The 22,672-nt window shown below is 54.8% G+C and overlaps 1 protein-coding gene across 2 annotated transcripts in view; it reads right to left on the reverse strand.

Moving 5' to 3' along the window:
- Nucleotides 1-791: 791 nt before the first annotated feature.
- Pla2g6 (phospholipase A2, group VI (cytosolic, calcium-independent)) overlaps nucleotides 792-22,672 on the reverse strand; it is a 50,638-nt gene continuing 28,757 nt past the window's right edge. The window contains exons 9-18 of one of the 2 annotated variants that reach the window (XM_005379242.2): nucleotides 19,752-19,860; nucleotides 18,744-18,905; nucleotides 16,983-17,061; nucleotides 14,952-15,115; nucleotides 13,001-13,151; nucleotides 4,290-4,426; nucleotides 3,580-3,734; nucleotides 2,180-2,347; nucleotides 1,594-1,667; nucleotides 792-1,452 (exon numbers count right to left, since the gene is read on the reverse strand). In XM_005379242.2, coding sequence (XP_005379299.1) covers nucleotides 1,308-1,452; nucleotides 1,594-1,667; nucleotides 2,180-2,347; nucleotides 3,580-3,734; nucleotides 4,290-4,426; nucleotides 13,001-13,151; nucleotides 14,952-15,115; nucleotides 16,983-17,061; nucleotides 18,744-18,905; nucleotides 19,752-19,860 — 1,344 coding nt within the window. In that variant the 3' untranslated portion in view covers nucleotides 792-1,307. The remainder of the gene's footprint in view (nucleotides 1,453-1,593; nucleotides 1,668-2,179; nucleotides 2,348-3,579; nucleotides 3,735-4,289; nucleotides 4,427-13,000; nucleotides 13,152-14,951; nucleotides 15,116-16,982; nucleotides 17,062-18,743; nucleotides 18,906-19,751; nucleotides 19,861-22,672) is intronic. The other variant, XM_005379243.2, reaches the window with a different exon arrangement.

Raw genomic sequence — 22,672 nt, forward strand, 5'->3', positions numbered from 1 at the left:
GGCAGGAGGCAGGCGGCAGGAGCAGGGCTGGGCAGCCTGGGGTCAGTGTCCACAGTGCCTGGTGCTCGGCGGGCAGCGGGCAGGCTGCAGAGTGGGAGCCGTGGGCTGACGAGGCGGCCTCGGAGGAGGTGGCCGCTTAATTATTCACCAGCAGGGATGTCAACGCGATCTGGGGCGTAACCAGAGCCGGTGGGGAAGGCATCCTGTGACGCAGGCAGGTTCATGTGACCTGCCCTTCAATTATTTACCCCTCAGTGTGGGCCGGTGGGCACGCTGGATGGGCCACTCTCCCAGGCCACCTGGTCTTTACAGAGCTCCGTCCATTCCTCGGGGCCCGAGCGCTCGATGCCCTCCTCCCGGTTCTCTAAAGCAGGCCTGGGGCCACACTCACTCACGGCGTAGACATACTGCTGACCTCAGGCCTCGACCCTTCCCTGGGCCCCTAAGACCCAGGCCTGGGGAAGGGCGCTGTGTGCCCACGGCCCCCACACCCATTCCTGCCCACCCTGGTCCTCTGAATGCCAGAGAGAGAGGGGCACAGACTGGGAGGATAAGGACAGGCCATGGCCCTGCTCACTGCTCACCCGCCTTCCACACCATCCCAGCTCTCAGACGGGCTCTCCTCTACCCCAAGGGCCCCTGCCTGGTGGGCCTGCCGCTGCCTCTGTTCTGCAGAGGCCTGAAGGAGAGGAGGTGGCCCTGCCCCGGCAGCCAGGGCCACAGGGCACGGGAAGAGGCCAGGTCGCAGCCGAGAGCTGGCTGGGGGCTTGATGCACACAGCACAGGCAGGCTGGAGTCCACACCATTTATTTCAGTTTGGGGCGCCCATCCCCTCCCCACTCAAACGCTTCTGCGGGCAAGATTAAGGGAGCTCACAGGGGTGACCTTTGAGAGCAGGGTGGGGCAGCTCCAGGGCTGGGGTGGCCGGATGTGCAGAGGGGCAAAGTCGAATGGGGCGCCCCGCTCCCAGAGCCTGGGTTTCCCCTGTGGAGAGGGTGGGGTGAGGGGGCTGTGCCCACTGGGAACCGGGGGGGGGCCCTTGCAGGCCTGGGGGCTGTGGGGTGCGCTGGGCACTGTAGTGTTGCAGCTGAGGGGGTGCAGGGCTACTGGTCAAGTCATTTGTCCCTCAGTCAGGGAAAGGGCTGAGGACTCTGAGCACGCAGCCTGCCGTGACAGAAGGTGCCAAAGGTGGGTAGGAGCGGGGCCAGCCTCAGGCAGAAGCTGCGGGGCTCGGGGTCCAGTCCGCCCCTGGGCGTGGGGCTGCCCGGCCTGGCTCTGCCCGCAGGTGGTGGCCTTGCCGCAGGCACTCAAGGCGAGAGCAGCAGCTGCACCAGCTTCTGAAACTGCTCTCGATGCTGGTAGATGTAGACCTCGGTCTCCCAGAGCACGTTGACCAGCACTGCGTCACTGACCTCATCCAACATGATGTCTGTCCCCAGCGGGGGGTTCAATCTGTCCAGACCGAGGAGGAGGGGTCATCCAGGTAGGGTGGGGACAAAGGCTAGGATGGGGTGGGCCCAGGGAACACAGCAGCCCTCTGGGGAGGGAAGGTTCACGCTGAGGGCGGGGGGTTGGCTGGGGTCCTCGCCTCACCTGAAGTACTGGATGCCCACCATCTCGCACCAGGCCCGGGCCCGGTCCACAGCCCGCCCATCGGGATCCGTGCACTGGGGAGACAGCCTCTGTGAGCCCAGCCCGCAGCACCCGCGCTGCTCCCGGTCTGGAGTCCTGTGCAGCCCCGCCCTGGTGCAGCTGGGCTCCAGCACCCATCAGCGGAAGGCCTCAGGGATTCCTAGCCTCGGGGACAGGCCCAGCTATGCAGTCAAGGGCAGGGGTTTCACATGCACCCCAACAGTCTGTTTGGGGTCACCAAATGGCAGTGGGGTCAGCAGTTGAGTAGATCCCTGTCCCTTCCCCCTGTAGCTTTTGTCCAGGTATATTCTGGGCTTCTACCCCAAGCTCTTTATAGAAAGGGCTCCACAGCTAGGGGACACTTGAACGTACACACTATGGCAGCAGGGGGCCGGCGACATCACTTAGATGCTGCTCTGGGGACCCGATGCCTGCAGCTAGCTCAGGAGGCTTGGCAGTTCTAGACTGAACCCCAGGGAGAGGCCGGAGGGGGCAGTCCTGGCTAGAGACCCTGAGGGGGCAGGCTGGAGGCAGGGCCCAGACTCACACAGTCCACCACCATCTTGCCCAGTTCCTTGGCTCCAAAAACGGTCTTGGCCAGTTCCCAGGGGTTGCTGGGGCGGAAGACATCCACACAGGTCACAGGCACCTGAGGAGACCGCCCTGTGCCCAGAGAGACCACGATGGAGAGTTTCTTCACCTTGCTGCCCTGACCCTGCAGGGAGGAGGACAGGACAGCTGAGGGGACCCGCCATGGGTGGGTGCACCCCGGGGAGTCAGAGAGAGGACAGGGCTGGGCACAGAGGCATCACAGATGGAGAAGAGGCCAGAGGACCTGGGCAGACCTGGGCACTGCTCCTGGCCAGCCCCTGCAGGTGGGGCCTGGCTGTGCCCGAGCAGCAGCCCCCAACCCCCTTGCACAAGGGCTGCAGTGATGTTACCCTGTCCTCTTAGGAAACCCCGCGTATAACAACAAGGCCTCACCCCGCCGGCTGTGCGCACTCCTGCCAGCCCCTGAGCTGAGGCATGGTTCAAGGTCAGGCCAGGGAAGGGAGGGCAGCAACGTTCCTTGGTCTCTGCTGTTTACAGGTGTTTACACCATGATCTCACTAACTCTCCCGGCAGTGTGCAGAAAGGGTGTGACCACCGTGCTGCACAACTGGGACTCTCAGCCAGCTGGGACAGACTGGGAAGAGGTGTCCCCCCCACCCCCCTGCCACACTGTGGGAGATGGGGGCTGAGACCTAAACCCAGGGTCTGGGGTCCACCTGGCATTTGTTCAACGAACTCTCTGCAGCTGATCTGCTGGGTGACCTTGATACTCCTGCTGGGTGATCCACGCTGGGAGCCAGGCTCCCACCTTAACAGGAGCTTCACTGAACAGACGTAGGTCTGAACCCTCAGGATGCCCACCCTGCCAGTACTTCCCAGGCCGTGGCCACCGAGTCCTTAGCAGCCAGGGTAGGCACTGTCCCTGTCCCCCGTTGGCAGCTGGACGGTGGAAGACCAGGCAGGCTGCCTCCCTCAGCAGGGGGCCACCGACTCTGTGCCACCCTGTCCCCAAGGGCCTCAGGATGGGTCCCCAGGCCTCAAAGCAAAGACTCCTTTCCTACTGGCCCCGCATAGCTGCTGGGGACACTAAGAGACCATGTCCCTGCCAGAGCACGCTCTGAGCAAGCATGTGTCCCCTCCTGGGCAGAGTGGCGTATCTGGGCATGCGCGCTGCCCTCCGCACCGTCTGCAGGTGCTGTGAGCCCACCCAGCACTCTCTGGCATGCAGCGCAGACAGTGCCTGGACTCGCTCTTAGGACTCGCTCTTAGCACCTGCCGGGATCGAGGGGCAGAGCGCGTGTGGGCTGCAGCACCAGACAAGTGTCACCCGTGCTGTCCTGGGTGACTGTCTGGGCACACACTCATTCCCAGCTCCTCACCTGACGCGGCTCTCACCTTGCGGATCAGGTCCTGGTTGTACTCATGGATCTCGGTCATGGCATCCAGCGTGGGGTTGTTGGCCAGCAACCCGCCATCCAGGAAGCGCCCGTTGGGCCGGAAGTAGGTGGGGGCTGCCCCGCTGCTGCGGGCCGCCCGCCACACCAGCTGCTCTGGAGTTGGGGGAGAAGGTAGCCCAGTGACACAAGGGACGGGTATAAGACCTTGTGCTTCAGATCCCAGGGGATGCACTGAGGGGCAGTGCAGGAAGAGAGAAAGTCTGGGAACTCTTTTTTTTTGGCAGTACTGGCAACTGAACTCAAGGTTTTCACATAGAGCTATATCCCTTAGAGCTTTTTTATTTTGAGTCAGGGTCTCATTAAGTTGCTAAGTTGCCCGGGTTGGGCTCAGACTTTCAATCCTCCCGCCTCAGCCTCCCAGAGTGCTGGGACTGCAGGTGTACGCCACCTCGCTTGGCTGGTCTGCGAAGTCTCAGAGGCAAGCGCTCCAGGCCATGCCACTGTGCCCCTCTGTCCTTTGGAAGGGGGAGTGCCGCTGGGGACCTCGGGCGTCCTCTAGCTGGCCAAAGCCGAGGCCCCATCAACGTCTGTCCTCAGCCATCCGAAACCAAGGCAACTTGGAAGGCTGAGGGGGACCTGCAACTTCCGCCCACTGTTCACGGTGCCCAGGCCAGTTGCTTCCCACAGACACACAGACGGGATTTTCACCTGAGGGATGAGCTGGAGGCTTCAGGTTAACGTTCTGGCCGATGTGAGGCTCCCGGAAGGCCTCTGGGGCTTCATAATTCCGGAAGAGGTGGAGCTCGGGCGGCTGCCGGTCAGACAGTGTCCCAGTCAGCATCACCCTGGGGACAGGCAAGGAAGGAGGGCGGCTGACCCACCCACCCGGCCACCATCCCCTTGCCCAGCACTCTCGCCCCCATCCCACAGCCCTGAATCCTGCAGGGCCGGGGTGATGGACTGGAAAGCGCGTTGGCCTCGCTCAGGCATCGCGGCAAACTTCGCTCCCACATTGATGGCTCGGCCTTCCAGAGATCCCTTCTGGGAACTCACCCTACAAAGCTGCGTGTGCTACCAAAGCAAATGCCTGGGAGCAGCTCAGTATCTGCCGGTGGACCGTCCAGTGCTCTGCGGCCGCCTGCCCTGCCCATGCGCTGGGTCTTGAAGAGTGACCCTGGCCAGGCAGGACTTCTGTGTCAGTGCGTGGGAACAAGGCGTGTGTCCACGAGCATCAGCGAGGTGTGGGACACGGCACTCAGCAGGCCACATGTGTGACAGCACTCTGAAAGGGCCCCTGGGGCACCAGCGACAGGGAGCTGGCTTTGGGGTGGGGACTCCCGCTCCAGGTGGGGTGGGAGGAGACTTCTGTCCATGTGGCCTCTGATACCTTTCCTGCCTTCTTGCCATGTGAGTCGCTAGCCTATTAAAGAAGACTCCTATTTATCTTGAGAGACATGGATACCCTAAGCACTGCTGGCGTGGCCCCTCGGAAGCCAGCACGTATCAAAATTCTCACAACTCCATCTTTGAGTAATCTTAAATAAAATGAAAGATTACTGTATAGGGCTATTCACTGCAATGTAGTTTATTACTGTAAAAAACATAACTGGAACAACAGAAGGGGTGAATAGTGACATGTTTTGCAACTGATCAAAGTTATGCTGACAGGGAGTTCAGAGTAACATGGAGTTATCTGTTAAACTGTAAAAAAAAAAAAAAAAAAGGAAAGAAAAGCAGCCAGGCATGGCGGCACATGCCTTTAATCCCAGCACTCAGGAGTCTGAGGCAGGAGGGTTGCTGCAAGTTCAAGACCAGCCTGCACAAACCACATAGCAAAACCCTGTCTCAAAAAGAAAAAAAAAAAAAAAAAAAAAAAAAACAGGTATGGTGGCACATGACTGTAATCCTGGCACTCAGGAAGCTGAGGTAGGAGGACCACCATGAGTTCCAGGCCAGCCTACACTATGCAGTAAGACCCTGTCTCAAAAAAAAGGAAAAACTGTGGAAGATCCGGGCGTGGTGACCCACGCCTGTAATCTCAGCACTTGGGAGGCTGAGGCAGGAGGATCATTGTGAGTTTGTTTGTTTTTTTGTCTTTTTGAAACAGGATCTCACTATGCAGTTCAGGCTGGCCTTGAGCTCACTTTGTAGCCCAGGATGGCCTCAAACTCGTAACGATCCTCCTGCCTCAGCCTACCAAGTGCTGGGAGTACAAGTGTGCACCACCATGCCCAGCTCTTGTTGGGAGTTTTTGAAACCAGCCTGGGCTACAAAGTGAGCTCAAGGCCAGCCTGAACTGCATATTGAGACCCTGCCTCAAAAAGACAAAAAAAAAAAACACCTCTATGGAAGAAAAGAAAAAGGGAAGCTGAGTCAGGAGGATCAGAAGTCTGAGGCCATCGTAGGCACTTACTGAGATTTTGTTTCAAAATAAACAACCATGAAAAGAGCTGCTTGGTGGCAGAGCCCTTGGCCAGCATGGGTGAATCCCTGCGTTCAATCCCCACCCAAACCCCAACATTCAAAAAGACCAACAAATTCTATGCTGGGCACATGAGAAGAAATCCCTATCTAGATACAGCACAGTGTAAATGTAGAGATCAAAACGATAAACAAAGGCGTCCAGAGAGCAGAGGCCCATCACCTGGAAAGGAGACCCTGACTAAGTGGAGTTTAGGTGCAACAACATTAAGAGATGGTAGAAAGGTATTTTACATATTCTTGAGAAAATCAAAATCCCAGGCTAGAATTTTACAGTGAGCATAAATAAAAGTGAAATGAAACAATTTTCAAGCGATGACATGAAATTAGGCTATTTTCAAACAATTCCAGTGGAGAATTTACCAACAGCAGACCCGCCCTAAGGGAAAGTAAAAAGAGTGCACTATAGGCAGAAAGAAAAGGAGCAGGATGGACGTGTAATATGCAAGAAGAATGTAGAGCAAAGAAGTTACACGCACGCACGCACACACGCACATGCACACACACGCACACATATGCGCACAAGCAGATACACAGGCACCGAGCAGTCAGCTTGTATCGACTCGTAAGAACCTATTGGTGGGGGATGGGTATTTAGCTCAGCGGCACAGCACCTGCCTGGCAAGCGCGAGGTCATGAGTTTGATTCCCGGTACCAGAAAAAAAGCTAAAAAAAAAAGAACCTATTGGCAAATCTCAGTTTTTTTGTTTTTTTGGTTTTCTTTCTGGTATCAGGAATCAAACTCACGACCTCGCGCTTGCCAGGCAGGTGCTGTGCCGCTGAGCTAAATACCCAGCCCCTATTGGCAAATTTCACAAGCTCATCATCGCACTGCTGGTAGCTTGAAGTTGTCGGGGGGTCGAGGCATTCCTACGAGGGGAATTGGCAAACACTACAAGCCAGGGCTTCCCCCGAGATACGGTTACCATCACAGCAGGTCTTACCAGATGGATCTAAATGAGAATCAGATTAAAAAACAATAATGCCTATGAGGCTTAAAAAAACAAGGCAGGTTTAAAATACAGAAAAACAACTACTGATAGGATGGAAGAAGGCATAGCTAAGTGTTTTAACTTAGTGCTTGGTTTTCTGAGGCTAGGGTAACACTATCAACTAAATGTAGGCTTTTTAGAGTTACGCACGTGGGCCGGGGGTGGAGGTCAGTGGTAGAGCACTTGCCTGGCATGCACTAGGCCCTGGGTTCATTCCCAGCACCATGCGCACGCACCACGCCCACACACATACCACACACACACCACACACACACACACGAGTTTAGCACACACTAAAAAAACCACACAGACTGGACTGCATACATATCTATCTACTAGGGGTACGGCGGAATATAATGATAAAACCTAGTCAGTGAATCCAAAACAAGGCAAGAAAGAAAAACAGAAGAAGAAAAAGCCACAACAAAATAGGACGGCATCTGCTGGCCCAAAGAGAGCAGTGGCTTAACTAAAAGGGCCGTCATGTAAACGCGGTCAAACACACATTGGCCATGCGCCTCGAGCCAACCAGCTAAATCAGGCTTAACTGAATTGATTCCAATACATTTGTTACTAGGTATTAAAAAGCTATGAGTGGTTAAATGGCCCAGGGACGAACACAGAGTAAAGAGTAAAGGATTAGACAAACCACAAGTCCAACTACGTGCTTTTTGCCGGAGCCACATCTAGGACAGAACGACCTAGAGAGGCTGACTTACAGGACGGACCCAGAGGCAAACGCCCAAAGCAGCTGGTGCAACCATGCTAGGGTCAGACAGCACGGACTTTCAGACAAAGAACATTCCTAGAGATAACGAGGGGCACTTCATAATAATAAAAGGTTCCAAGCTCCAGAAGGATACATCAAAAATTACATTTATACACAATTAATAGTAGTGTATCAAACTATTAAAGTAAAAAGTAGCAAAACAGCAAAAAAGCAACAAAATCCCCCACACTATCAGTCTCAGTAACTGATAGAAAAACTTTTTTGTCTATGTGTTGTGCTCTCACTACTTTGTGTTTTTTTTTTTGTTTTTTTTTGTTTTTTTTCCCCCGGTACCAGGAATCGAACCCACGACCTTGCGCTTGCGAGGCAGGTGCTGTGCCACTGAGCTAAATCCCCAGCCCCCTCACTACTTTGAAGATGATGATACAGTGTAATAACTACAGTTATTCTCTTATTTGATTAGGGAACTTTGTTTTCTTTTTCATAAAATAAAAAATTAAACATAATTGATAGAAGAAATGAATAAAATCAATAAGGATATGAAAGATTTGGAAGTTTTAAATAGCATTCCTTGCCAGTGTGGCCTAACAGGCAAGTATAGAACTTATTAGCACCCAACAAAGGCAGAATCCATATTCTTTTAAATACCTAAAACAGGCCACAAATGAGGTCTCAGCAAGTTTTAAAAGATTCAGATCATGTCCTCTGGCCACAGTAATTAACAATAAGAAAAACAGAAAATGTCTTCAGTTTAGAAACTGAAAAATGTATTTCAATAATCTATGGTTAAAAAAAGAAAATATAATGAAAATTAGAAAATCTTTTGACCTGAATAGTAATAAATATATAGGATATAATCAAAGCAGTATTTAGGAGAAACATTCCGATATATATACACTATGCAGATCTATCTACAGGGTCCCCCTTGTCTGTAGTTTTGCTTTCTGTGGCTTCAGCTGCCCATAGTCAACCACAGTCTAAAAATATTAAAATGAACAATTCCTAAGATCTAAGCTGCGTGCTATCCAGAGCAGCGAGATGAATCTTGCGCTGCCCTGCTCCCTCCCTCCCGCCGCTGCCTGTTATCAGACTGGCTGTCCTGCTGGCCTGGCTGCCATGATACTGACTATGGGTACCGTCCACAGTTTCAGACACCCTGAGGGCCTAAAACCTATCCCTGTGGATAAGGGAGAACTAGGGTACACACAAACACACCCAGGCACGCAACTCATATACATCATGTAGAGCAGAAAAAGAAAATCAATGGGAAAAACATTTTATTTCAAGAAGTTAAGAAAAGAACCAGGGCTGGGTGTGATGGTGCACGCTTGTAGACCCAGCCTTTTGGGAGCTGAGGCAGGGGGATCAAAAGTTTGAGCCCAGCCTAGGCAACTTAGAGACTTAACAAGAGAGACCCTATCTTGAAATAAAAAATACAGAAGGGCTGAGGATATACTTCAGTGTGAGGGCCCTAGGCTCAATCCCTAGTTGAGCAAAACAAACAAACAAACAAAAAGAACTCTAAAACAATTATATAAGAAGCAGTGCTACACTTGTATCTGAGATGTTCCCCCCACAGCCTCATGGACTCACAGGCGGGGCTTCTGGAGGCGACTGCATTAGGAGGCTCACAGATGACTGTCAGCAGGCAGGGCTGGCCAGAAGAGGCTCTCCCTGGGGGGCCTGCCCTCCCCTCCGCATCGCAGTTCCCCGGCCTCGCCTGAGCTGCTTCCTCCGCCCAAGCCCTTCAACCATGCTGCCAACCACAAAAGGACTGAAACTTCCAAAATGTGAGTCAAAATAAAGTTCTCCTCCTCATACTGTATCGGGCATGTGTCCCAACAGTGAGAAAGTGACTTTGATAAGGGCTAGACAGAAGACTAATGAGACAGAAGGCAAACAGAATAGTCAGTAAATGGCAGCAGCTGATGTTTTGAAAGGCTAATCCATCTGAAAATCCTGCGGCAAGACTGACACAGTGGAGAAGGGGTGCAAGGCTGGGGAATAACGGGGTACTGCCGGGCGTGGTGGCGCACGCCTGTAATCCCAGCACTCTGGAGGCTGAGGCAGGAGGATCACTGTGAGTTCGAGGCCCGCCTGGGCTACAAAGTGAGTTCAAGGCCAGCCTGAGCTCCATAGTGAAACCCTGTCTCAAAAAGGCAAAAACAAGAAAACAAAAAAACAGCAGGGTGCTGCAGATCCTAGACAGATAATAGGATTTAGGTCAAATGGACACATTCCTGGAAAAACATAACCAAAACTAACTCAAGACATTGAGAAACCCTGGCCTCACAACCATTAAAGAAATTAATTAAATAAAAATAAAAAGAAATTAATTAAATCATCAGTCTTCCCCTTACGCAACCTCTGGGCCTAGACAACTTTCTTGCCAAGGTCTACCAAACATCCAAGGAGAAATAAAGTCACTATTATACTAACTCCTCCAGAAAAGAAAGGAAGAAACACACCCTAAAAACCAAAGCCACAAAGACCGGGTCAAGCCCACCCATGAATACAGAGGTAGAACTTCTAAACAAAGTATTAGTAAACAGAACGCATCAGAAGTTGCTCTACAAAAGGTACCAGGAAGTGAAAGCAGCAATGTGAACAGGTATTTGCACAGCTGTGCTCTCAGCCGCATTACTCACAACAGCCGAAAGGCGGAAGTGACCCACAGTGTCCATTGACGGACGGATGGATACACAAAACAACAGGGTATCCACGCAATGGGTATAGATCAGCCTTAAAAAGGGAGGAGACTCTGACACTTGCTACAGCATGGATGAACCTGGCATGATGCTAAGTACAGCGGTGCCTCGGTTCACAAACTTCTTTCCACAATTCTGGTTGTAAACCAAATTGGACGAGAACCAAATCAAATTTCCCCATAAGGTCAACAGGGAACCTAACCACTGAATTTGATTTGGTTCTTGTCCAATTCAGTTTGTGACCAGAATCCTGGAAGAACTCAGTTCATGAACTGAGGGACCACTGTAAAGCAAGCTCTGCTTCCTCAGGGACTCAGTGATTTTGCATCTAGATGTGTGCCTCAGAGAAATTCATACACACGAAAGCCACAGAGCAGGCACAGCCAGACATGGTGGTGCACGCTCGTAACCCCTGTCCTCTGGGAGGCTGAGGCAGGAAGACTGCCAGTTTGAGCCCAGCCTGGGCAACACAGCAATTTAGCAAGACCCTGTCTCAAAATAAAAAAAAAATAATAAAACAGGACTGAGGACACAGCTCAGTGGGAAGGGCTGGGTTCAATCCCTAGTATCATACAAAAAAGAAAGCAAACTCAAGTGTTCTACATAGAACTCCTGCAAAACCCAAACAAAGCGGCCTGAACGGCTATCACAGGTGCTTGGAGAAGCCAACCTCGGGGCCTGTGGACAAGATGGACTCCACCAGAGGAGGGGCACTGAGTGACACAGCAAAAAGGACACTGACAAGGGTGATATGGTGGGCGACAGATGGCACAAACCGATTCCATCCACGCCCAGAGCAGCAGACCTAGCCACGCTGCTCCTGGTACATCTGTGGGCAAACAAACGGTCCAGAAAAGCCAGGAGTCTGCTCCGTGCTTCGGGAGAGCTCCTGCCCTGGATGCGTGGGACAGAGCTGTGACAGGGTGGGGCTCTGAGCTGGTTTCAGGGTTATAGGGATGTTTTCTTTATAAATATTCACTAATCTGTGCGTGTGTTTTTTTTAGGACGTCTCATTATGTAGTTCAGGCTGGCCTTGAACGTGCAGCGATCCTCCTGCCTCAGTCTCCCGAGTGCTGCCACTATGCCCAGCTTTGTATATGTACTTTAAAGAATATATATTCCATTTCACTATAAGAAAGAAATATCCAGGATAAGATTTCTAAAAATTTTTTAAATTATCTTTCTGGTTAATAAGCTGTTCTTTTTCAATTTCTGTATTATCCAATTTTTCTTGAAGACTGTTTTTTTTCCCTAAAATGGAGAAAAAAAATAATAAAAGCTTTCTTATGAAATCAGCCCTATTATCTTCCTGGCCCTCGGGAGTTGGGGGCCTGGCTCACACTGCAGGCCACCCTCCTTGACCACTTCGTCCTTGGTCTGCTCCCTCCTTTTGACCCCAGGCAGCCAGCCAAGGGACCCTGTCTGTGGCTGCTCTGCAGCAGGCCAGTACCTGCGGCCCTGCTGGAACGTCCCAGTCCGGAGGCCCTGGCTGCCCGGGTCCCTCCCAGCTGGGCTGTGCACAGCTCCCAGCCTTTTGTCTGCCAGCTGCACCCCTGATCCGGCTGTAGGACAGGGAGGTCCCGATGTGAGCTGGACACGAACAGCCCTGGCCAGGCTGGGTGGGTGGCCACAGCACCAGGCAAATGTCAGTGGTGACTGCTGCCTTACTAGTATGGCCATGGACACACACGCACCCTCGCCTTGGGAATGAGATGCTACCACTCCAGGCCTCAGAAGGCTGTGCAGACTGCAAGAAGTTTCTGCCAGCACAAAGGGCTGAGCTCCGGGGAATCGGCATTTGTGGATGTGGGACCCCCACCCACTAAGGAGAGGATGCCCAGAGTACCCCTCCCCAGGGCGCAGAGCTCACAGAAGGGGGTCTGCATCTGACAGGCACCAAGTGACACCCATCTCTCCAGCCCGGGATGACTGTCCTCGGTTGTGCACCCCCAAACCAATGCCTGGTGCCCACATGATTCACCGCTCTAAGCCCTGCCTGACTTGCACAAGTTCAAGTTTGTCTGCCTTAAATTATAGGCATGGGTGCCGGGTATGGGGGTGCACACCTGTAATTCCAGCACTTAGGAGGCTGAGGCGGAAGGATCATCATGAGTCTGAGGCCAATCTGGGCTATGCAGTGAGTTCAAGGCCAGCCTGAACTACATAGGCCCTGTCTCAAACAAAAAAACAAAAATTACAGGCTTGGCCAAAGCTGCCTGATTCTGATCTCCCCAGTGCTGTGTGAGGTATGAGAAGCAGCCTCTGTGTACTGTGCCGGGCTCGGGGTGTGCAGCCTCAGTGCAGCCGGCCTCACAGCAGGGAAGCAGCCCAGGCCCTGGCGGGCGGCAGAGCCAGGCCCTTGGGGTCACCTCTCCTCTGCCCTTGGGTGCCTGCTGCCAATTTTGGGTCCTCTGCCCCCCTCCCCATCCTCCAGAGAAGCCCTTTGTGGAAATGGGGAGCTCAAAGGGCCTCCCAGGACAGCATGCATGGTGGAGATGAGGGGCTTACTTGGGCTTCTTGACATCCGTCATCTTGGTGTGCTCCCCAAACTCCCGCTTCAGGAACTCCTCCAGGGGCCCTGACTCGTAGGGCCGAGAGCCCCGGAACACCTCGTCCTTCATACGGAAGTAAAGGCCTCGCATGTAGGCCATGGACTTGCCTAGGAAGAGGAGAGGGGTTGCTGGGGAGACCAGTACCACTTGGGGGCCCCCTGGCAGGGAGGGGACACTGGGCCAGCACTAGCTGGGGGCCACAGAGGGCAGGGCCACCCAAGGGATGACCTTCCCTAAGCTTAACACCTTTGGATGCCAGCTTCCCACATGGGCAGGGCCCTTCCCACAGACCCAAGGCTCTGTGTGCCTAGTTCTGTATTCATCATTTTGTATTATTTCCCTTAAAAAAGGGCCCTGGGAGTATAAAAGTGTGTAAAACCCAGATTACTCATGTGTCCCAGCAGGGAAGGAACAGCCCTGTGCGTGTGTACCTGCCCGGCTGCCTGGGAGCAATGGGTTCCCCATGCCAGGGGTGTGCAAGCGGAGGGCACAAGGTGACTTCCCAACGCCTGCCACAGTGCCTGGAGGTGAAGACCTTAGCGGGAGAAACCAGTCCCCCAAAGAGGAGGTAACTTTTCTAGGAGGCCGGGACTCCTGCCCATGGCACCCACCCAGATTTTCTGCCTTTCTGGCCCAGGTTCCTAGACAATCAGGGAGGACACAGGACCCCCAAGGCCCAGGGAGAGAGCCGCACAGACTCTGGACAGAGGCCTGGCCAGGCCCTGACTCACTGGGTGACCCCTTCTGGTCCTCAGGGTCCCCAGCTGCTCACCTCATAGGGCTCCAGGGAGAATCCTCAAAATGAAATGAAGTACCTGTCAACACACTGCTGCGGGTAACGAAGTCCCCTGCCACTTGCACCCGATGGCCTCCCCTCCCCTCCCCCCACGGGATGCTGCTCTCGGCACACGTGTCTAGGCCCTGCGGCCCCCTGCCTTGCCTGGCACTTGCTCTTCACACAGCCCAGCAAATGCCCAGATGCCTGTGTCCCCATCCACTCTGCCCTCCAGCCCCAGCATGGGCCTCACGCCCCAGACCCCCTGCAAAGGCCTCTGAGTGAGGGGAACCCTCCCCCGGTTACCACAACTTTGATCACTAGGAACCAGGTTTGCAAAGTGCTTTGGGGAAAATGCAATCTGACCAGCACTAGGCAAGAGGTCACCAGCTGGGGACCCAGAGGCCAAGGCTGATGCAGAGAGGCCATGTGTGCCGAGACGCTGGCTACCCAGTAGGCCAAGAGCCTTGCACCTCGCCAAGGCTGGACAGAAGGAAGCGGGCTCAGGGGCCTATGACCCGCTGGCCGGAGTCTGAGGGACAGCTCTGGCCCAAGCAAGCTGGGCCACCCTTCCCACCTAGGGCCTTGACCTCCTGGGTGAACAAGCATGCAGACCAGGGCTGTGGCATTCCGGTACTCGGTATCCTCTCAACCTCCAGCCCTCCTGCTCCTGCCAACATCCAAGCGACCTCCCATGTGCTGCGGGGGTGGGGGGCGAAGCCCAGGGTGCTGTGTGTGGAGGGGCAGCGTCCAGACCACTGATGCTGCCTGTGCTACCTCTGCCACGGAGTGTGTGCCTACCGCCCCATCTTGTTCCCTCCAGCAGGGACCCCAAAACCTACAGCCCCCACGAAGGACACACAGGCCCTGCGCTAACCCTTTATCCACTCTCTCCTTCCCTCCTTCTTTCCATTTCTTTCTTTTTTGAGATAGGGTATTGCTACATAGTCCAGGCTGGTCTTGAACTCATGGTGATCCTCCTGCTTCAACCTCCTGAGTGTTGGGATTACACGTATGCACTACCACGTCCGGCTCCATTGCCCCCTTTCCACAAAGCTCTGCAAACAAGCTCAGCCCCTTGAGGGGATCTCACCCCACCCTGCCCTGCTCGCCCCCCAGGGGCTGCACTCACTGTGCAGAATGGCCAGGGCCAGGATGCCGCCTGTGCTGGTGCCTGCCACCCAGTCAAAGAGGTCCTTGGTGGCCACACCTGAGGCCTTCTCGATGGCAATGAGGAGCTGGATGATGACCAGGCCTTTCACGCCTCCTCCGTCCAGGCAGAGCAGGTGGTCGTGGCTGCAGTGAGCACAGCGGCAGGAGTGAGCGGGCTCCCTTGACTGCCAGCACTCATGCCCTGTGCGCTCTCCGTCCCTGTCCCCCGAGCATCTGCACCCTGGCCGGGGCATGACAGAGCCATCCGAGCTTGCCATGGAGCCTACCTACATGCTGTGGGGGTGAAGGAATAAAGCAGTGTTTCAGGGGGTGGCAGGGGAGAGGAGCTGGGGCGCCTTGGCAAGCAGGCGCTGTGGAACACCCCACGTTGGCCTCCCTGTCTCTGAGGACAGCAGCCCCATGTGGGTCAGTTCCAGGCTCACCCAGTACAAGTGTCCAATGAAAGCCTGCTGCAAGCAGACAGGCCCAGGAGGAAGGGCTGGTTCCCCACAGCCAGGCCAAGACTGGCGGTGAGGGGGTCACGGCCTCCACGCAGGGTGGGAGAGGCAGGGAGGCAAGGTCTCTGTGGCCAGGAGTAGGACAGAGTCACCAACATTAACTCTAGGAGGACAGTCCTGCTAAGCATAAGCCCATCTCTAAGTGAAGGAAGGAAGCCCAGGAGTCAGGATTGGCACGAAATCACACAGCTGGTGATGCAGGGCTGGCACTCCAGGTCCTGCTCAGCCTAGCCCTCAAGGTGGCACAGCCTGCCAGTCCTGCTCTCCTGGAGGCTCCAAGAGGACACTTGCACAGTGTGTGCTCAGTCCTGCCTTCCAGCTCCTTCTTGCCTCTCCACCCCGGCTGGACTCTGCTGCAAGAAGCTGGCACCAGGCCAGCGGGTCCTGCAGCACGGCTGCCCTGCCCTGCCTTGCGATGGCTGCCACCACCACGTGAGCGGTCACTCTCAGCCCCCATCAGGTCTAGCACTGCCTCAAGGGCGGGGCCGGATGTCCACGGGACACAGACAGCTGATCACAGAAGAGGCCTGTGTACTCCACTTCAGGGCCTTCTCCTGGGTACCCAGCCGCTTGGCAGCCCAGAGGGTGGCAGGGGAGGCCTGCAGCCCTGGCCTAGAAGCCCAGCTCAAACAAGCCAGACTCTCCCGAGAGGTCAGCTGGAGGGTCCAGGGCTCGCTGTCCTCCACAGGGACAGCTGCCTTACCTGGGCCCTGTGCTGTGTTCATGTGCACACACACTGGCATGCAGGGATACCCAAAGCAGATGGGGCACAGGCGCCTCCTGAGCACACACAATGGGTGACCACAGAAATGAATGGGTTGCCACGGGCTCTGATACCTCAGGCAAGTGGGGGCAGTCAGAAAGAAGAGTGGGATCTGGCTGCCTGGGCGGGCCTGAGAGCAGGGGTTGCCTCTGATATGGGAAGAGCGCGTTCCCCACAAGGCGGGCAGCAGAAAGCACATGGAGTGGGAACACCTTGCTCTGAGTCAGTCGGCTCTCAGGCCTCAGGCCCTGCCTCTGCAAAGCCTGGTTACCATTCCTACCTGGGAAGCTGCAAGCAAGAACAGTGGGCCAGCAACTCCTCTGTCCTTCAACTTGCCGCCTTCAGTCAGGGGCAGGCTTGGGCTTACCCTCTGCCCCCCACTAGGCCTGCCTAGGGGACAGTTTGCGATCTGCAGAGGAAGGTGTGTGGGGAGGCTAGGTGGAGTGCAGTATCTCCCACCGAGGGGTCCCAGGGACCACACCCTCCTCTATCCCATGACATCGGGGGAAGAGGTGGGGCCTAGAGCTCCCAGCACTGGTCCCAAGAGCTGCCACTGGCTGTCACAGATGAAGGAGCCATCACAGTCCCCAGGGACTTGTTCTCTGCCATCAACTGTGTGAACTGCATAATGAGGAGAAGGGCTGCCTCATGGGGCATGGTAGGAAGCAGGTAAAAGCCCAAGCCCTCTGGGCAAGGCTGGGCAGCCCAGCTCTGCCCTTGCACCACTTACATCCGCTTCTCGTCCCTCATGGAGCTCAGGAGGAAGGGCGGCTTCCGGGCGCGGGAGACATGCACGAGGTCCTGCAGCTCTGCAAGGCACAGGGCAGGGGCGCTAGGCCAGGAGGGCCCTGACCAGCGTCCCTGGGAACCCTAGAACAAATCTGGAGCTGAGTCACCGCCCCACTGCCCCGTCATCTGCTCCAGGAGGGGCTCTGTGCTCCAGGATAAAGGTGAGCAGGCCACAAGCCTCTAGGGAAGAGAAGTGGGCTAGGGGTGGGGCTGCCCTAGGAAGCACTCCCAGGCCACCTCCCCAACTCCCAGATCCTCAGTATCTTCCTCCTGATCCCCAGGCGTGGGCTAGGGGTGGGGCTGCCCTAGGAAGCACTCCCAGGCCACCTCCCCAACTCCCAGATCCTCAGTATCTTCCTCCTGATCCCCAGGCGTAAACACCCACCACACCCCGGGTCTGCTGTACACCGGGCGTTCCTCCCTCCATCGGCACAGATGCTCTAACAACCGCCCTTCGGGGTAGGAATCACTACACCTGACTGATGGTAGGGCAGGCTCCACAGGGCTCCAGGAAGCTCATGACCGTCTAAGGTTACTCTAAGGCTGGGTGAGGACACTGCTCAGGGCTGAGCTCCATGAACAAAGGGAGACTGTGCTCATGTCCTGGTCCCCAGGCTGAAAACCTCTTCGGTGGCCTCTAGGCTCAGGCCCATCCCCCTACCGTGCAGCCTTCCTCTGTGCCCAAGGCCCACCATGCCCACCTGACAAGCAGCGTAGCCCCACATGCCTGGCCCAGCAGCCCTGTGATTCTGCCCCAACATCCCACCCACCACCGTGAGGAGGCCAGAGGCATCGAGGCGGGCAGGCTGCGGAGCAGACTCCCTTGCTAGGCGCATGGCCCCAGAATGGGCACAGAGAGAGGGAGACCAGCTGGGAGGAGCAGCAGATAGTGCCAGGGAGGGGGTGGGGAAGATGCATGTGTCTGCGTGCACAGCCAAGAAGCGCAGGGGAGGAGACAAGACTAGAACTAATATGCCGCAGGGCTGGGCTCAGTGGCCTCTCTAGGCTTAAGCATTACCCATCAGCCAACGCGCCCCAGGCCCACTGTCCAGCCTGGCTTGGGTGACTGCCTGCCTGTAAAACGGAAACACAAAGATGGGGGTGGGCAGAGAGAGAGGTGGCTTCTGCTCTGCCTCATGGGAGCAACCTTGGCTTGACGGGGTGGAGTCTGCCTTCTGCGATGTGCCCTGTATTTAGGGGCCCCACTTCAAAAACAGCCTTGGTTCCTAGGTGGGTCAGGCCACAGAAAGCCCAGAGAAGCATCCTTGTGTCCAAGGGCACCAAGGGTGCAAATGCCGATTGCCAGGCAACATTCAAAAGCTTACAGGTCCCTGAAGGGGCCAGCAGGGGGCGTGCCAGGCCTCACACCAACGGAGTCAAGGTGAGCACTGAAGTCAGAGAGCAGGAACTAGGCCCTCACAGCGTCCTTGCTGCCTACCCGAGCCCCCAGGGGACGAGAGGCCACAGGAGTGCCCATCTCGTGAGTGTTATAGGAAATGCCCTCGGACCATGACGGGCCCTGGATCCTCGCCAGGGATCCCAAGGCTTCTGGGATCCCTGAGGCGCTGGCTGCCTGCACTGGCTGATCTTGTCCCTTCCCCACTTCATCACCCCACCCTCGGCCCCATTTCTTTCCCTCAGGACTGCTTTGGTCCAAGGCCTGGCACAGCGGGGAAGCAGGGCAGGGGAGGGAGTGGCCTACCTAGGCTGCTTAAGCTGACCGGTGGGGGCTGAGCTCTCTCCAGGGAGCAGGGTTGAGGTGATGCCACAGAGCCGTGCTCTGAGGGGGCCCCTCGGATGGGTGGGAGGCTGTAGGTGGCCCCCAGAGTTCTCAGCAGAGTCAAGAACGCCCTCCTCGTGACGACTTTCATGAATTGGGGAGACGGCACAGGGTGGAGACGGTGTGAGAGGCCTGTCCTTGCACACAGGGACCCATCCTGTGGACCCGTGAGCCTGCCGGGCAGCCTCCTGGACTCTGGGCAGGGGCTGGGGGCTGAGGGTGGACATGGCTGGAGGATGAGAGCAGAGTCACACGGTCTGCTTTTTGGGAAGTCCTTTCTGTCCTTCTACTCCAGCCAAGGAAGCAGGGCTCCCACCTCCATGGACAGCAGTTCTCAAAATGCCGAGTGGACAGTTCCTTTCAGAGTTTGAAAGGAGTGAATCAGCTGGCAGGCACTCATCCCATTTAATACATGGGCAGTATACGCACCGGGCCATCGACTCACAACTGGGTACACTCCGCAGTAACCCCCACAGCTCCCCACAACCCGCCAAAGGGGCTCCAGGCTTCTTTCAGGAGAACCCACGGTCCTGCTGCTTCCACCTCTGAAGCCAGGCTCGAGGCAAGGGCGTAGCGCATGCACATGCGTGTCATGCACAGAGCGCATGCGCACAGCTCGTGCAGTGAGACACTTGGCAAACTCACGGCTGTGCTGCCACTGCCTACCCTGCCCCTCCTCCTGGGAGCCTGACACCCTGAAATGGGATAATTAGGGTGCATGGAAGAGGCTGTGGCTCAGGAAGCCTTGGGTGAACCTGCATCGGGTCTGTGTGTGGTGGGGAGCTCACGGCCTCCTTGATCCCACTGTGGTGCTGCCACTCGCAGCAGGTGGGCGGTCCGGCAACTGATGGCTGGGACTCCCCTCCCCCTCAGCGCCTGCACCCCACGCCACCTCCACCCAACTCTGGTCCCGGAGGGTGGAGCACATACGTTTGCTGATCTTGGAGGCTATGAAGGCAGGAGTCTCTCCGCAGTCATTCGGGGTATCCACTTCTGCCCCAAACACAATGAGGGCCTTCACCAGCTCCACGTTGTCTTTCTGTTAGATGCAGTGGGGGAGAGGTTGCAACAGCTCAGGGGAGCGGACAGAAAAGGACCCCTACTCATCAACTACCTAAGTGGGCTACTCAGCAGCAAGGAGAAGGACCCTGGGACCCCTGTTCCCCATCCTCAGCTTGAACTCCACGGTTCATACATCCACACTGCACAAATGGGCTTCAAAGTATCCCTGGTTAAGGGTTTAAGAATTCAGGCAGAGCCAGGCATGGTGGTGCAAGACTACAATCCCAGCACTTGGGAGCCTGAGGCAGGAGGATCGTCATGAGTTGCAGGCCTGCCTGGGCTACATAGTGAGACTCTGTCTCAAAAATAAAAAAAGAATCTAATTAGGAAGTAGAGGTACTCACACAGCTCTTCCTCCAAGGAAGCAATGGACCCCTAACCCTAGTCCAGGGCTCTAGGGACACAGGCTTTCAGGAGGAACAGGGAGAGGGTGAGTGAGGTCTGACAAGGCTGCCCTGCCCACCCAGTCCAGAAGAACTGAGCACCCACACTACCAATGGCAGCAGTCAAGGGCAGCTCCCTTCCGGAGGCTGTGCACAGGGGCTTCTGGGTGGGGGCAGGTAAACCAGCAGACTGGCGGCCCAGAAATCTGCACTCTGGTCTCCTTACCTCCCTCTTTCTTGGGACTTGATTGCCCCCGAAGTATTGGGTCCAGGATAGGGTTTCCCAAACAGGTCATGTTACTTTAAGGTTTATAGGGGCACGGGGACGTATGTATGTGTTGATCACTAATTCTGTACTTCTTTGGGGGTTTTCTTTCATCTGTGGCACTGATTCACGACTTATGGTAGTCATATAGCACTGACTTGCACATACTTAAGTATGTTTCAAAACGAGCTGACAGGGGCTGGGGATTTAGCTCAGCGGCAAAAGCGCCTGCCTGGCAAGCGCAAGGTCGTTCCCGGTACCAGAGAAAAACCAAAAAAAAAAAAAACAAACAAACCAAACAAGCTGACATAGGGACTGGGGATTTAGCTCAGCAGCATAGCACCTGCCTGGCAAGCACTAGGTCATGAGTTCGATTCTTGGTACCAGAAAAAAAACAGAAACAAAAAGACAAAACAAAATGAGCCAACTTGAAGAAGTCACTGACTAGTAACAGTAAGGTGGTCGAGGAATGTGCCCGATGATATGCAAATGACCAGACTCTGGGAGGCTGCGAGCCAGTTGTCACAGCAAGCTCGGCGGGTCCCATGAGCCCACGAGGCAGCATCCAAGGGTCTGTGAGGTTAGAACTGTTCTCATACAAGCACCAAGACGTAATCTGTCTTTGAATCATGTTGACGTCTGCACTGGTGACACAAAAGCACTGACGGGTAAAACTGCTGGTGCCTCAGCACCAATCCAGACAGCGGCACCAAACCAACAGCCTTTTCCTACTTGTACACACTCGGAGTGTTTGGAAAAAAGCCAATTTCACTCAAGAATGCCTTTGATGAGCCAGACATGGTGGCACACGCCTGTAATCTCAGTCACTTGGGAGGCTGAGGCAGGAGGATTTTGAATTTGAGGCCAACTTGGACAATTCAGCCAAAACCTTATCTCAAAATTAAGGAAGACTGGAGATGTACCTTAGTGACAGAGCAACTGCCTAGCATGCATGAGGCCCTACCAAGAAAAAAAAAAAGCCCTTGATGAAGCAGTAAGAGTTACACAGCTACCTGAGTTACTAGCTCAGCAGCTACTTATTCACAGACGCCTTTTGTACTAGACAGAATGACCCACGGACGAACGAGGAATGCTCGGCCTCGGGCATCCTGGCGGCCTTTTCTCCAAAACCAGTGCAGTGAACCTGCTGCTTCAAGAAAAACAACTGACCGTATCCTTTGCCCTTGGTAAAATTCAAACTTTTACGCAAAAAATTAAAATTCTAAAAAAGCTGCATGTGCCATGATAGGCTTGACAATTTCCCCCAAATCAAAAGATTTTTCTGATGAGGTGGGTGCAGATATTTATGAATGTGGATTTTTTTTAACAAAGCGGAGCAGCCCCTAATCTGAAAAATCTGAAATGCTCCAAAATCTGAAATAGTATTCACAAAGTTTCAGACTTGGGAGCATTTTGAATTTTCAGATTAGGGATGCCTAAAGGGTAGAATCTATGTACATGCTCCCAAATCCAAAAACCTGAAATCTGAGACACATCTAGTCCCAAGGGTCTCGGATCAGAAATTCCCAACCTGTACTGTACAATGAAACGGCAACTGACACAAAAGCACGCACAGGCAGGAGGCGCCTGTGAAGTGCAAGAGATGCCAGCAGACATGCACGCGACAGACTGTGAAAAGTTCACGTAGATGCAACAACCAACATGTCCAAAACTGCCACTGTTATCGGGTTCAGGAGCACATGTCTACAGTCCTTAGCACTCTGGGAGGCTGAGGCAGGAGAACTGGAAGTTTGAGCCCAGTCTGGGCAACCTCGTGACTTAGGGAAACTGTCTCCAAACAAACAAACAAAAAATGTTTTAAAGGGGCTGGGAATATAGCTCAGTACAAAAGTCCTTGCTTCAATCCCCAGTACTAAGCGGGGCATGATGGCGCAGGCCTGTAATCCCAGCACTCAGGAGGCTGAGGCAGGAGGATTGTTTTGAGTTCGAGGCCAGCCTGAACTGCATAGCAAGACCCTGTCTCAAAAAGACAGACAAGTCAGGTATGGTGGTGCATGTCTGTAATCCCAGCACTCAGGAGGCTGAGGCAGGAGGATCGTTGCGAGTTGGAGGCCAGCCTGGGCTACAAAGTGAGCTCAAGGTCAGCCTGAACTGCAGAGTGAGACCCTGTCTCAAAAAAA

Source organism: Chinchilla lanigera, unplaced genomic scaffold (genome assembly GCF_000276665.1).
Source record: "Chinchilla lanigera isolate Chin_1 unplaced genomic scaffold, ChiLan1.0 scaffold00012, whole genome shotgun sequence".
NCBI lineage: Eukaryota > Metazoa > Chordata > Mammalia > Rodentia > Chinchillidae > Chinchilla > Chinchilla lanigera.